We start from the raw sequence: 16,851 nt of genomic DNA, 5'->3' as shown, positions 1-16,851 counted from the left end.
TGAACTTAATCATGCCAAAATCCCGCTCGCCAACTCTCTGTATTGCTGGTTGGTCCCTGTTCTTTGTTGGCTTGTCTTTTGATTTATTATTATTGTTTTTTTTTGTGACAAGGAGCCTTTGCCGAACCAAGGAAAACTCTGGGTGGGGCCCATGACCACCCTGCCTTACGTGGCCCACCTCTGAAGCTCACTCCTCTTCTCCTCCAAAAAGATCGGGCTTGCTCAAGCTAAAACATCCCAACTCGAGCTCAGCTTAGTAGGCAGCCCTAGCTAGAATTGAAAATCTAAAATGCTCCATTAATAAGCTTCGTTTGGGCTTTAACTTGTCCAATTTACAAATTTGAGATCAATGCCAACGCATGAATTGAAAATCTAATCAGCATACCGTCCTCTTAATTGCTCAAGGTCAATTTCCTTTTCTTGAACAGCCCCATGCATGAATTGAAAATCTAATCAGCATACCGTCCTCTTTAATTGTTCAAGGTCAATTTCCTTTTCAAATTCCTTTTCTTGAACAGCCCCAAGGGGGGGTTGACGTGGTTGGGTGGGACCTTGGCTGCTTGACCAGCGATCAAGGTTCCATTCCCATAGGCATCATCCCTCGGCGCAAGCTGATGCCCAGCATAGGCCCAGGGGCAGGGGTCCTAGCCTCTGAGTTTTACGATGACCACAGGTATGACAGGCTGAGCCAGTGGGATCACATCTTTGTGCCGGGTCTGGTTTCTTTGGGTTATAAATTATAAAAAAAAAAAAAAAACTTTTCCTGAAATTTTAGATTGAGCTCAAACCGAAGGTCAAGCGTTTCTGTCATTGAAAATAATATCCCATGATGACCCGAAAAAGGAAAACAAAAAGCAATAACATGTGTTCCTTACAGACTCTCCCAGATATTAACTATGCATTCAACTGAATGCTCAAGCTAACCAACAGATAACAGGATATACTTATTTCAACAAGACCTTCAGCGAAAAGAAAAAAAATATCTGGTTCACGAATTTCCAAAGTTCAGGTAGAAAAACTTTTCAAACAATAGAGCCCCTAATTGCCACCTTAGTGCTAAGTCTGATACCAGCCAATAGGAAAGCAATGGAGTTCACTAAATTCACATCAGCAAGGATGAGAAAGATGTGGCTTGCATTAAAAAATTTCACGCACTTGTTCAGCTACAGCTCGCCATCTCCAACCCCTTCGCTTGAGCTTTTGCCATTAACAGCAACAAGCTCTGTATCAAAAATCAAGGTAGCCCCACCTGCCAGTACCAATGACCGTTAATACCAAAACTGCATTGGGAGTGAAACATGGACCATGAATGATTCCACATGTAGATGAATGCACACAAATATGATGAACAAATATAACAAATTAACAATAATATATGCATGCAACGTGCATGTGCATGGAATATGCACCACAAATGAATCAATAGGGACCTGGATCAGAAGCAAAACACTGGCCACTATAATAACCATAGGAATAAATGGGTAAAATTTAAATGATATCCACCCCTAAAGTTGCAACAAAGTGGAAAACAAAGGCATACAAAGATTCCAAATTTATACTTTTGAGAGCATAGAGAATGACATATACCAGGAATCTTTGGTGGGGATCCCTGAGCTCCATAACCAAGTTTTGAAGGTATTTTCAGCTTTCTTTTCTCTCCCACACACATTGCAAGTAAACCTTGATCCCATCCTGCAGCCAGGCACAGGCAGAGATTATTTATACAATTACAATGCAGTTGCTGGATAGTTAATGGAAACGGAAATGACAGACTTTGACCGCATACATGAAAACTATAACTCTATGGTTAACGCTCCTAATCACATTTGCAACTTTCCAGGTCGTCTTGAGTGACTCTGATTCCATTTTCCAGGTCGTGGAAAAAAAGAAAAACTGATAAGAGGACCACATCAGGCTTCCAACTGGGCAACCAGGCAGCAAAATTGCTAATAAAAAATCAACATGGACATTTTCATGTATGTTTGCTTGGGTCAGATGCTGTGGAACTATATCAGTGTTAAGAGGACATTCCCATCATTTGGAAAGTGCAAATGATATGCAAATGTTTTCTGTAAAGCAGTTTTGTGCTTAAGTTTCATTCATAGGCATTAGATTGTAAAACCAAAATTCTTCCATGACACTGTAATCCATGCTACCGTACAATTTCCAGTCAAACTTATTTTCTATTCTTTTCTCATTTCCTCAAAGATAACTCGATTGTTAGGTTGTACCATCATAACTGATGGGTTGCAGGCTCAGATCCCTTTGGGGTTATCCCCCAGCTTGACTAAAAAAATAAAACTGCAGCATCTAGATGTTCTGGATTAGAACCCTACCAAAAATATCCCATAGAACAACAATTAATAAATGAAGACTATTCACTGTCATTTAGAAATTAGATAATAGGAAGGAATCATTGTAGACCTTTGATTACTTGACCACTGCCAAGTTCAAACTCAATTGGATCGCCTCTTTCATAACTAGAATCAAAAACAGTTCCATCAGTAAGTGCACCCTGCAACATAAAAAGTATTGCAATGAAGCAACAGCAAAAGAAAAAGATCAAGCAATCAAGCAAAAGTAACTTCAAGCAACATTCATTGTGTAGCCAAAAGAACAGGAAAAATAAAAAAGAGCAAAAGCATGCAATATAGCAACTGAGTCTTATATGAACTGCACAATTAGCAATTCTATAATCTCTTAACTTGTCTAGAATCTCTGGTCTGAACTGCCAGCAAGCTTTAAGAGTTAATCAAGAGTAAACTAGCTTCAGGATTTTAACAGAAGCTTCTAGCACAAAGATTGATGGATGCAATAACAATTAGCAGGAATAAAAATATCTACCAATGGACGCCACACTCAAGCAATCAAGCTCCTTCATGTTTAAATGAAATGCCATAATGCATAACAGAATATACAGATTTTAACAATTTGCTGCGAGCAATTTAAGAGAAACAAGAGATCTTTACTGATGTAAAGACTCCAAGATAGCCATGGGGATGAGCCACCAATACATTTTAAGATATTAAATATTACCAAGGACAAAAGGTACTTCTGTATAAGAAAAGAAAAGGAATGCTACAGAACAAATTTCACATATGTTTTCTTAAGTAAATTATCAAGAGATTTACAGTGTGAAGGAAATTTTCCAATGATTTTTAAGGATCTAGAAAATTTTAGATTAGAGCCTCGGACAACTAACTCAGTGAACATGATGGAGGAAAGGCATTTAAATTGGGTACAACAAAATTACCCGCACATACATGTGATGACTACCCAAAACTAGAATAAATACATGTGGCAAGACAAATGTGTTCCATGTCAAGGTTATAGATGAAATAAACCATCTATATAAATAGAGGAGACGTGGTGCATGTCATTTGCAGACGTAGTAGCATCCAATACACAGATTAAAAAAAAAGTTTATGGTGAAAAAACCTGGAGCATAGAAATTTAAGAGCCACAAAAAAGAATATTCTGAATGCAAGTTCAGTGCAAGGCAAGTAATTAAGAGGTTGGGTTCCAATAAGACAGCTGGATGGTTAGTGTCACACTATCAAAACAAGGGTCTCAGGTTTGAATCCCACGGGGGTTACCCCCAAGCTTGCCTATCAAAAAAAAAGATCAAGAGGCTATGAGTATGAAAGATATTGTACTGCCATAATGTAGTGATTGTTGACATCTAAGGCCATTATATAAGTTGATAGGTTTACAAAAGACATTAGTAGAAGGATCAATGGCAGAGAGATGATGCAGAGACAGACTAGTAGCACGTTAAGCAATAGACAGGTATTCCAATTAAAGGAGCATTTTCATAAGGCTAAAAATACAAGATTTCTGTTATATCACATTGATTGCTGTACAAGAAAAAAGGCAAAAAAAGAGTGCATATATTTTAGACAAATACATTAAGGCGGACCTCTAGAATACAGGTATAGCTATAGTTGCAAATGTTTTCCTTTTTCAATTTATTACATCATAAAGGCTTTTGGCACTGAAGGCAAAAAATGTCCAAAATATGATGAACAGCTAAAGGTAGTTCTAAAATGAAAATATTGCAATAATATCACATTTAATTAAAATTTTCATTTTTTTTTTCATTATTTATTTCAAATAAAAACATTTTCCCAAGAAAAAGCATTTAATATTAAGTGGTCCTAGGAAAACCTCATGGCATTATCAGGAGGCTGTTATCTCTGACCATGGGTATAGCCCATTTAATATTAGAGAGGTAGGAATTCAGGAATTGGGTTGGATTTGGTCGAACACCTTCAGCACGGGTTGTTTAAGATAAAGGAACCGAGAAGGCATTTGGAGAATTGAAGAAGCATTTGCAACATTTACTCCTCACATTTGAACCAAAAAGCAGAGGCAATATTTGTCCATTCCAGAAATTTAGGGCTTTCACTTTTCCAATTCCACAAATTTTTTTCAGGCCCCTAGCTCCTAAAAGATAGCCTAAGGCCTTATTTGGATCACACTTTTTCATATATCTATTTTAAAAAATGAATGTATCAAAAATATTTTTCCCAACTACATTTTGTATTAATAATGTTTTAATGGAAAATTCTGTTTTTATAATTCTCTTAATTAAATAATTACACTCATGTCAAAGAGCTGCCAGAGTTGGCTTTCCTGCCATGGTTGCCTGGAATTTTAGGGCATGTTTGCCTGCCGTGGTGCGGAAAGCAAATCGAACTCCCTGTGCACCCCCTCCCCCTGTTAGAATATATGTAGTTGTATATGTTCATATACATATACATATATACATACATATATATATATATATATACATACATTCATATGTACACAGTCCAGGGGTGTTTTGATCTTTTGATCATTGTATAGGTGTTGCTCCTTAGGGAGTCTTTTTTGTTTTTTTTTATTTTTGTCTTTTTATGTGTACTTTGTTGTATTGTCAAGGGCATTCTTGTCCTTGACAATTATAACAGCTAGATTTCTAGCAGTTGGGGAGCCTCCCAACAGCTATATCTAGGAGCTCCTCACTCTCCCGTGTGTATAAATAAGGGTCATTGATCCCCTTGTATTCTAATGCATTTTGTATGCATTTTCAAGTGAATAAACATATTTTTTATATTGTTGTGTGTGTTCTTCTAAGCTTCTAAGTGGCTTTTGTGCTTTACCCTCTTGGATTTGTATTGGCCTCTTGTTTGAGGTGTGTGAAGAATACTTGATTTCATTGCATGGTATCAGAGCCATCACTTTTTTAATCATGGTAGAAGCAAGCTCATGTGAACGTGAGATCATGGATCGTATGATCATGGTGCCCAAAAGAATTTCGCCCTCATTCTCTTCTTCTTCCTCTCTATTTCTCTATCTTTCTCTCTCTTTCTCTTCTTGTACCTATGGAGGATGAATGCTAAGTGATCACCACCGTACTCGTGAGGCTAAATATCTCAAACTATATGACATGGGCATCTATAATGAAACACAAGATTTGGGAAAAAGGCCTATGGGGTTTGGTAGATGGAACCAAGAAGAAACCAAAGCTCGTGATCATCAAGAATGAAAACGGCAAAGAAATTGCACTTCGAGGAGATGAGATGAATAAATTCATTGTCGACTAAGAAAAGAGATGGAAGGAGTGAAAGATGGGTCATTCCAAATTCACGGGATGACTCATTAATAGTATTGAAATAAAAAAAATATTCTAGCTTAGCAAAGTTTGAATTTGCTAGTGATGCTTGAAAATATCTCCAAGCTATGTCACATAGGTGTGGGTGCGGTGATGCTTGGGTGTGGGGGTGCAGGAGGGTATATATATATATATATATATATATATATATATATATATATATATATATATATATATATATATATATTAACAGTAACACTAATGAAATAAAAAAAAATTATCATAATATCATCAAATCAATTCACCATGCATAAAATAAATCAAATTAACAATCTACAATTTTATTCTTCATCATAAAAACTAACACCACAATTAAATCAACCTAAATATATTATGAAAACAATCAAACAAGTAAAGCAAAAAATAAATAAATTATACAGTATACTAATAAAAGAGCAAACAATGCATAATTACATACCAAAAGTATATCCTACACAATGTATATGACGATGAGGTAATGGATCCTAATAATTTTCTACTTCATCATCAAATGCATCATAAGAGGGAAGACTAGGCTCAGATAAGTCTATGTTTGTAACGATGAAATCATGTGCTCCCTTTAAGTCACACTCTTCTGGGTTTACATCATAAAATTTAGATGATCCTTGTCAGCATTTCAAACCGAATTTGAAAATGTCAAATACAAGTATATTTAAATGAAGAAACTAAAAAATAGTCAAATATGATTTGCACTACTTTATGATCACCCACTTATTTTATTACTTCTATAAACAACCCCCTCAAATACTCAGTATTTTTATATTACCCAGATGCACCAACTGCTTTCAAGAATACTGAGCTACTAAGCGAAGAAGCAATGGCATTAATCAGTGGACGCCTTTGAATATCTGTTCACCTATAAAAAACAATGGAAACTTCATTTTGTTTCCATAAAATTTTTTTAATCTCTAGCAATCTCTCAACATTTGCCTTCTCTTCTGCAAGAATTGTCGTTCGTAGTTTTTCTAAGCTTGAAGGTACATAGTCACTCAAGTTACAATTTGCCAGTAAAGTAATTAAATCCTTCCAATAAGGATTTACAGCTGCATTAAATGAAAATGAACTAGAATAAAAATATCTCCCTACTTTTCTATTCATTTCCTTTTTTCCATATGTATTGAATGATGCGTGTATCGTTCCTCCTTTTCCTTTACCTCCTACATTCACTTTTCTTTTCTTTTAAGATTTTCTTAGTGACTTAAAAAGGATACACTAATTGCACAAGAATCATGCATTCTTCCTCTTATCATATTCATCTTGTATTGTCTTCGCATTGTCTCATCAACTCTTTTGCATCCTGAAATGCCATGTCCTGATATCTTCAACAAATGAGCTTTAACTCTTGTGTAAGACCCAACATAATCTCTCTCACAAAGCTTGCATTGAAATCTCTTATTTTCACCACCTCCTCTAGCTTTTTCAAGTTTATCCACATGTGCTCATAGTAGCCTAACAAGGCTAGGTTCAACTGAGTCGATCTTGACGGCCAGCCGAGTCGAGACAAGGAGAACCGAGTTGGGCTTGGTGCTAGCCGAGCTCAGCTCGGTTGTGCCTGACAGAGCAGGCAGAGGGAGGGCTGGTAGGGTTGAGGCAAGGATAACCGAGCTGAGTTTGGTGCTAGCCGAGCTCAGCTCAGCTCATGTATTTCAATCGCATGTAGAGGAAAACATAAACAATAATCATCGATGAAATTACAAAACTCATAAATAACAAAATCAAGAAATTAGAAAACTTACGAAATATTCAAGAGAGAAAGAAATCATCATAGATTTTATAATTAACACATGGAAAGGAAAGCCCAAAAAGGAGGAAATTCAAACAAATGTTGGAAAAAAGGAAAAATATCTGGGGGAAGAAAACCCCTCTCAATCTACCAAGAAACTAGGAAAAGATTCAATATCCAATACATTTTGATCGAAATTAATCAAAAAGCAAAATAAAACAAGAAACCAAACTAAATTTCATATAATTTAGGAGAAAAACAGAGAAAGATACAAAGTCCAATATATTTGATCAAAACTCTGAAGAAGTTAGAAATCAAAAAGCAAAAAAAAAAAAAAACAAGTGATCTAAATTTCGAATCATCTTTGAAAAAAAAACAAGAGAAACATTTGGGAATTCAAAACATTTCATCGAAATTCCAAAGAAGTTAGAAATCACATTTCATCGAAGAGAGAACGGAACAGAAGAGTGGGGGTGGGGGAGAGGAGAGATGACTAATGAAGGGGGCGATGAAGAGCGCAAAGTCGGCCGGCGTAGTGACGAAGGTGGCGATCGGGTGGAAGACAACAATGACAGCGGCAGTGGCACCAAGCAGGGCTTGATTGATGCCGATCGAAAGAGCAAGGCCCAAGGCCTTGCCTGCCACTGGTGGCGTGGCCGAGAGGTGGCAAACCCGACCACCACTGTCGCAGGTGGCCGAGTCGTGCCCTCTCTGCCTCCGGCAAAGGTAGAGAGGAAGAAAAGAGGGCGACAGGGGAGTGAAAGAGATTGAAGGAGGTTGGGGAGTGTGAGATACGCAGAGAGGAGACAGAGAGGTACGCAGAGAGGAGACAGAGGCGGGGTGGGGGTTTAGCCGAGAGGAGCGAGAGAGACAGGGGGAGAGAGAGATTGAAGGAGACATACCTGGAGTCGTCATGCCGAAGATGGGCTGGGTTGGAAACGGCTCAGAGGAGAAGAGGGAGGGGGGGGGGGGATTTTTTTGCCTTAATCCCCCGCCCAACCTCATTTCACCAGATTTCTTTTTTAAGTTAAGATTTGGACTGTTATGACCCTCGGTTTGACTGCACCGGGTGCTGCACCCGAGTCGCGTCGACGCAGGTGCGGCACCCTGCTGGCCGAATCCCTGTGACTTAGTCTCCAAGATATGTATTATTTAAGAAATGTAGCCCATATATGTAATCTCTAAAAGAAAAAAAGATCCATGACCCAAGGATATATGTGCATAAGAAAATATTACAACGTTCTCTCTCTCCTTTGGGATGAATTGACTCTCTTGGAGCCTAAGTAGCATTGCCTACTTGATATTGAATACCGAGAAAAATAAATCAACTCGGAGTATTTTTACCATTTCATAAATGAGCTTAGGACTGAATTTGAAGGAACTAAATTGGTCCTTTATAGAGGAGGTGTTCCTTCCATAGTAGAAACTTTAGAATAACTAATTATGGAAGAAAATAGATTGAAGAAAACCTCTTATATCAAAGAAGAAGAATCGATGTTTTCTATGTCAAGACCCAGGAATCATACAAAAGCATATAGGCCTCCTCACTTTGAAAAATGCCAAAATAACTATGGAAAGAGTCCAAGTGAGTATGGGGAGAGCTCAAATGACTATGAAAGAAATTCTAGTAACTATGAATACAAGAGAAGCGGTAAGATAATATGTCACTTTTGTAAAGAATCGGGCCACATCAAGCCGTTTTGCCCAAAAAAGAGAAATGAAAAGAAGGTGGCCTCTACGGGAGCATCAAGCGAAAAGAGTGGTGTAGATAAAGGTTTCAAGATCGTCTCCCTTGCTCAACTCATGAAAACCCTTCAACCACTAATTAAAGGTCAATCTTCCTCTATCTCTGGTGCGGCCATATCAACATATGTGGATACCGCTAAGAACTCTTGGATTCTTGATCTTGTTGCCTCTTTCTATATGACTCCAAATGAGTCCATACTATCCAAATGTTTAATTAACTGAAATGATTCTTATGTTTCAACCGCCAATGGAACATCTTTAAAAATCAAAAGTTTCGGTATTTTTGAAAATTCTTCTAAAAACAATAAAAAAATTTATGTTCCAAACATTAAAGTAGTACCCAAACTTAACTTAAATCTCTTATCGGTTTCTCAAATTACCGACCACGGGTGTGAGGTCACCTTTTCATTTAATGATTGTTTGGTACAAGATCTTCAATCCAAGAAGCTGATTGGGCGAGGCCATAGAAGAGGAGACCTCTACTACATGGACAACTTGGAACTATCAAATCAAAAATTTTGTAGTTTTGTTGAAAAGAAAAGTATTGAACATTGGCGTAAGAGATTAGGACATCCAAGTATGTCAAAAATATATTTTTCCCCTTTTCTTGAAAATTGTAATGAAAAGGATTTGACTTGTGAATATTGCATACTTGAAAAAATGAAATCTCTACCTTTTGAAAATAGTCAATTTGTATCTAAAAAACTTTTTGAGATAATACATTCGGATGTACGGGGACCAGCACCAGTTATGTCCAAAGGAGGAGTTTCCTATTATGTAATTTTTGTGAATGATTATAGTAGAACACATGGATTTACTTTCTTAGACTCAAATCTGAAGTATTTGAATGTTTTCAAAAAATTCATAGTTATATTAGAAATCAATTCAAAACATCCATTAAAATATTTAGATTTGATTCCGAAGGAGAATTTTTATCAAAAGATTTCTTGACCAACAAGGGATTACTCATAAAAAAATTTGCCCTTATACCTCACAACAAAATGGGTTGGCCGAAAGAAAGCATCGGCATATTATTGAAACCATTAGGACTTCTAATATCCAAAAAGGTTTTTGGTCGAAGCTGCTCTTACGTCTATTTACTTAATCAATAGAATGCCTTTCACTATTCTTAGAAACACTTCTATTGAAAAACTATTTAAAATTCCTCCTGATTATTCAAGATTAAGAATTTTTTGGTGTAAATGTTTTGTTCTTTCCAACAAAAATGATGAACTTTTCACTAAAACAAAGTTTGTATGGTTTAAAACAAGCTCCTAAGGCTTAGTATGATCGATTTAGTAATGTGGTGGTTAAACTAGGTTTTAGATCTTGTTATACTGATACTGCTTTGTTTGTTAAGTCCTCTGATACAGGTATAATTATCTTACTTCTCTATGTGGACAACATGCTTATCACAGAAGGTGATAATCATGGAGTTAGTCATATCAAGGATGTTCTAAAAAAGAATTTTGATATGACAAATCTTGGTTTTCTTTGATATTTTTTTAAATAGAAGTTGCTTACTTACTCCGAGGGTATTTTTTGTCTCAGACTAAATATGCAGCCGATATAGTTGAAAGGTCAGGCCTTACGGATGAAAAGCGGGTGTACACACTAGAGGTCACCAATGCGAAAATAAGAATAGATGATGGAGAACCTCTGAAAGATCCCACTCCATATCGCCAAATGATTGGCACCTTGTCGTACATTTTCATTACTCGTCCTAATATTGCTCATGCTATCAATATTGTTTGTCAATTCTAACATTCTCCTACTGCAGTACATATGAGTGTTGTAATGAGAATAGTTAGATATGTAAAATATATTATTAATCATGGTTTATTTTTGTCATCATTATCCCCATTAGATGTTATTGCATATACTGACAACGATTAGAGAGGAAATGTAAATGATCGTTGCTCAACCACTGGTTTTGCGTTTTTGTAGGTGATTCCTTGATATCTTGGAGGTGCAAGAAATAATAGAAGGTGTCCTTATCCTCCACAGAAGTTGAATAGCGTTCCATGGCCACTACAACTTCCGAATTAGTGTGGCTACGACAGTTACTCGAAGATTTGTGGGTTTTCATATCCACGCCCTCCAAGTTATGTTGTGATAACAATAGCGTCGTTTATATCGCAAGCAATCATGCATTTCATGAGCGAACAAAGCATACCGAAATGGATTGTCATTATGTTCGTGAAGAGTTCCTGAAGAAGACCATTACTTTACCATATGTGTTATCTGAGTATCAAGTTGTGGACTTTTTCACTAAGGTGCTACCATCTCCCAGATTTCACTTTCTTCTTGGCAAACTCTCGGTTGTCATTCCGTGAGTTTGAGGGGGGTGAGAATATAAGTAGTTGTCTATGTTCATATATATATATAGTCTAGGGGTATTTTGGTCTTTTGACCATTGTATAGGTGTTACTTTTAGGGAGTTTTCTTTTATTTTTCTCTTTTTTTGTGTACTTTGTTGTATTGTCAAGGATATTCTTGTCCTTGACAATTATAACAGCTATATCTTGGAGCTCCTCACTCCCCCTTGTGTATAAATATGGGTCTTTGACCTCTTTGTATTCTAATGCATTTTGTATGCACTTTCAAGTGAATAAACATGTTTTTATATTGTTGTGTGCGTTCTTCTAAGCCCCTAAGTGGCTTTTGTGCTTTGCCCTCTTTGTGGGATTTGTATTGGCCTTAAGGTTGTAAGTATTGTATCGTTACCCTATCAGTCGGGCCCAAAATAACACTGTATCGTATCGTAAACTTTTAATAAAAAATGCAAAATTTTCAAAAAAAATCTAACAGAAAAAATTTAGCATAAATTATAAAAAAAAAAATCATATCACAAAAAACAATGGTAAATTGCACAAAATACAACCATAAATTCACATATGAAGGCAACTACATAATTTAAATTAATAACAAACCTGCAATTGATAACTGACAATGTAAATAAAAGACAACTACATAATTTTAATTTTAAACATAATTAAAGCCTTACATTTAACCAATGAGAGTTCATGACAACTAAAAAGATTACATTTAACCAGTGTCTTACATATCAATCTTCATCTCTAAAGTTCTAAACTACAAAAATCCTAAAACTAAACTATCTTCTAGAGCCTATTTGTCAAACATTAGGATAGTATTTCCTCAGTTCTGCATCCAACTGTCGCTCGATGATCTTTTTATGTTGGGCCATAAATTTTTTTGGCAAGTGGGTCATCATCTTCAGAATCTGGAACAATGGTTGGAAGTCCTTCATCTTTGCATTTTTGCAAAATTCTTCTTCTTCGAATTTCTTCTATTTACATTTTGATCTTGACCTACAATATGTTGCTTAAATCTATGCAACCCACCTCTAATAATAGTACCACAAAACAAACATCTCAAATTCAATGGTAACCTTAGTCTAGGTACTTCATCAATGCTTCTGCAATATTGTCATGCAGGATCATCTCTAATATGAGATGAACGTAAAGACAACATCCAAGGATCTACAATAAAACAAAACCGATTAAAAAACTCAATAAGAAGCATCAAACACACATTTCCCCAAAAACACTCAATAAGAAGCAAAGAATAGACATTGTGTACCTTAAACCACTTCATTGAGTGAAAAAATTGGTTAAAATGCACTCTTACTTAATAAAATCACAAAAGCCCTCTCTCTTGCACATGAATCAGCCCCCAAATCTATGTCACACGGACTCGGCTCCAAGGTCGACGCACCCGCGTCGACACGCACCAACACGGGTGCGGCTCGGACTTGGTCAACCCGACCCTGGGTGCGGTCAACGCACCCAGGGTCATTTTGGTCCATTTTTGGGATTTTTTTTTAAAATTTCTGGGCTACAGAATTTAAAAAAAAAATCTTGCGGGGGGGGGGGGGCTGCACAGTCACAGACTGTACACACAGCACAGTCACATACTGTGCATAGTCACAAACTGTGGTTGTGTTGTGTCTTTGCACTTTTTTTTTTAAATATATATATATATAGTCGAGTCCCCGTGTCCAAAAATTTTTAAATCGCGCCGCACCCGCACCCATGTGACATAGCCCCAAATCGATCTCACAAAACTTATAGTGTGTGGGTTCCCTTCCAACAGACTCTAGACCAGAGTTACCGGAAGCGCCTAGGTAAGTGGGGAAGCGCGCTTCGAAAGCGCAAAACACCGCGCTTCCGAAACGTGCGGGGAAGCGCCAGTTTTAAATGGGAAGCGTGCTTCCCATCACGCTTCCCCCATTTTTTCAATTTTTTTATTTTTGTATTTTTTTTATTTTTATTTTTTTCGCTTCCCCCTCGCTCCTAGGTTGCTTCCGAGACGATTCCTGATTCACTCCTATGTGGTCCCACGCTTCCCGCTTCCTAAAATTTTGAAAGTGCCTCGTTTCCCGTATCGCTTCCCGCTTCCTCAACTGGCAACCATGCTCTAGACATATGGAGGACTCGGCCCTCAAAAGGCCTTTTAAACCCAAAATAAAAAAAATACAAGTTTTGGCTTTTTTTAAGTGTGCCAACACTATATCGTACGATATAGTACGATACATAGGTGTATCGTATGATACACCAGATACGGATACAATACACACTTGTATCGCGATACGAGTGTGTATCGTATCGCAAAACACAAAATTAACGATGCGTACAACCATGATTGGCCTCTTGTCTAAGGTGTGTGAAGAACACTTGATTTCATTACAACCCCCACACTAGGAAGCATTACTGTGGACAGGAGGGGTCATCAATTGAAAAGGTCACAGTCTTTCCTCACAGAAATAGAGAGCCATGTTTGTGTTGCTGCAGTGGTGCCAGCAGAAACACCTCATACTGAGTGTGTTTCCGTGGAAAACCCCTGCCATGGCAACAAACACGCCCTCAACGATATAAAGAAAAGGATGGCAGGTTTCCATTATTTTCCAGTCAACCCATAGCCAGAAAGTCATGAAAAATATATGCTTTTTGTCACTTAACATAGAATTAATCTCCATTGTTGAACATGGAAAAATAACTATATAATAAAAAGTCCACCAACCTCACACTAAAGAGATAAAGATGTGAAATCTATACTTGAATAAAAAAAACAGACAATAATTGGCTATATTCCAGTAAGAAAAATCGCCAAAGTGCATATCTATGAAGTAAACCATAGTTTCTATGTCAATAAAAAAGAAATGGCGACATACCCGATAATGCACTTTGATTTTATCACCTTTGTGAGCCTGGATGTCACAGGACTCTGGTTTATACTGCAATAAAAGAATAGCAGTTAGCACAAAGATAAGCATGACAAGGTTACCTAAAGTGACAAACTAAAGACCAACATGGGAACAAAAAATATCATGTCATTGGCATCCGTGCATCCATGATATGTAAGCTGAAAAAAAGGTATTGTTTTTTCAGATACTTTCATGATTGCATAACTTTCAATACAACTTCATCTAGTAAACAATCAATTTAACAATAGAGGATTCTTTCTCCAAAAACCTCCCAAGTACTACCATGCTTAAACAGTAAGAACCTACATTGTTTGTTTCCTTGGATTAGTCAATAAATCATTTAAAGCATTATTATTTCTTTAATGGAAACGTATTCAAATCCATTCAAGTTTTTAGAATAATCTTAACCAAAGTATACAAGACTTTGTTTGACCATCCATGAAGTGCCAATTAGCATACAAAAAAGACTATGGCATTATCCTTGTTTCCATCTATCTCTGATACCAACCTTTACACATTATTTTCAGGCATTTAAGCATCTACCGACCAAAGAACAGTGTCTTTCCCTTCCTTTATGATAATGTATAGTATTAGTAGGGCCTATTTTGCTCAACGGATCAGTACTTTCACATATAAATTGTAATTAAATAAATAAACTTCTGTAAATTTTTTGTGTGGTTTTCAATATCTTTAAATTTTACATGCATCTGGCCCATAATTTTCCCAACCATAAGGCTTATCATCTGGACTAGTCAAGTTTTGAAACCCCTTTATGATGTCTGGGTGGTACCAGTTATCTGTAATTTAATTGGTTGCGACATGAACATTCTGGTCAATTCATCCTAGAATAGTGAAATTTCAAGTCACCAACCATACTTTTTGTTTTTTTCAAGGATGAGCAGATGTGTGATGTCATGTGGTATGAAAAGTGACTATGATGACTAATGTATGTTAAAAGTCAAATAAACAACAATACATGTGATCCAAGTATGTGTGCACTGTATGGTAGCCAGGAGTGCCTGTAGGAGCAGGATCATGAGAGTCGAGAAATCTCAGCTGTGCTTAGGGAATGCTTGAAAATTTTATGACGATTGAAAATTTGATTCCAAAAAGAAGCAAATGTTGCGAGCAGGTCCAAGTGTATATTGCAAAATATACAACCACAACCCCATAGATAAACTAATGCCAGGTGACATTTCACATTAGGTCTTGGATCAAATGATGAAACTATCTTTTCCATATATAGACATATCGAGTTTCCATCTTTTGTTATAATAACAGAATACTATAGTCTCATGTGACTAATGTTGTAATAGCGTTCAAAATAAAGAAATACAAACAATAAAATTTTAAAGGACCTAACATCGATCATCAGTAGGCAAGCAACTCTCGAACAACTCAAAAATTTTTACGTGCAGCACATTGACAAGTCTCCCCATTTTATGGTGTAAACATGCAGTATAATCTAAATCTGTGTACGCAAACAAATCCATTGAAGGAAAAAAAATCAAGCCCTTGCACTCATCCTGGTTCAGTGCAAACGCCGAGCAACCAATTGGATAATAATCACATCATCATCAATAGCAACAACAATAACAAATTTGGAACTAGTAGCTCAACTCACCTCGTCAATTTTACACCAGTTACAATAAAAAGACCCAAATGCAACAACAGTCGACATAGGATTATCAAAAAAAAGGGAAAAGAAAGAAAGAAAAAAAAGGAACAGCTATTAAAGGAAAATACGAGTTTCTTTACCTTCACTCCGATCTGAAGTTCCGTGACATCGCCGGGTTTTTTAGCAACAACTGACATCGAACAGAAACAGAAAGGGCGAAGTTTATTAGAACGACGATCAGAGCGATTCCCCGAGAATGCGAGAAGAATTTAACGAGAACGGCTGAGATTTTACAAATCGTTAACCGTAGCTTTCCAATTCACTCGCTTATTGAAGAAAGGGAATTCTAGGGCTCCTATTTTCCGAAGAAATTTGACGGTCGACGTCGATAGAGAATTGGAGCACTCCCTCCCTTTTGCGAAGATCGTTGCAACACAGCGTTTGGTGAAAAGCTTAAAAAAAATCTCGAGAAAATGAAAGATTTAGTGGCGAAATTTTGCGTATCAAATAGTCCGAGCGATTCAGATCTCCCGCTTTTCCCTCTTGAACGATGAAACAAGAAAAACAGAGAGAAAATAAATTAAGCGATTAAAAGTACCTGCAGTCAAGGCGAATGCAATGGAGAGAAGCGAAAGAAAGATTGAGATCTTCATTCTCTCTCTGTCTATCTTCTCTCTTTCCCTCGGCGTCCTCATATATGGAAAGGGGAAGACGATGATGGAATCTCAACGGTTCGGGTTTGACGAAGACCCGACCCGTACCATACCCTATAGGATCAGAGTTTGGTGATAAATAAAAAGGTCGTATTAGAATCTGGGTCGGACAGAAGGGTCCGGTTAATATATGTAGCCCAGTATGATCTGTAAAACTGTTTAGTTATA

General features: G+C 36.9%; 1 protein-coding gene across 1 annotated transcript; it reads right to left on the bottom strand.

The window, feature by feature from the left end:
• Window positions 1–776: 776 nt before the first annotated feature.
• Window positions 777–16,641, bottom strand: LOC149843185 (peptidyl-prolyl cis-trans isomerase FKBP15-1-like). Its single transcript, XM_089999639.1, has 6 exons — window positions 16,569–16,641; window positions 16,111–16,160; window positions 14,320–14,382; window positions 2,425–2,515; window positions 1,588–1,692; window positions 777–1,249 (listed from the first exon to the last, which is right to left on the bottom strand). Exons 1-6 carry the CDS (start codon window positions 16,621–16,623, stop codon window positions 1,164–1,166), a joined length of 450 nt encoding a protein of 149 aa, XP_089855765.1. The 5' UTR covers window positions 16,624–16,641; the 3' UTR covers window positions 777–1,163.
• Between the last annotated feature and the right edge of the window lie 210 nt (window positions 16,642–16,851).

The sequence above is a fragment of the Nuphar pumila genome, chromosome 3 (assembly GCF_984573655.1).
Source record: "Nuphar pumila chromosome 3, dmNupPumi1.hap1.1, whole genome shotgun sequence".
NCBI lineage: Eukaryota > Viridiplantae > Streptophyta > Magnoliopsida > Nymphaeales > Nymphaeaceae > Nuphar > Nuphar pumila.
Note: the sequence above shows the minus strand (reverse complement) of the source record. Positions and strands in the feature narration are given on the sequence as shown.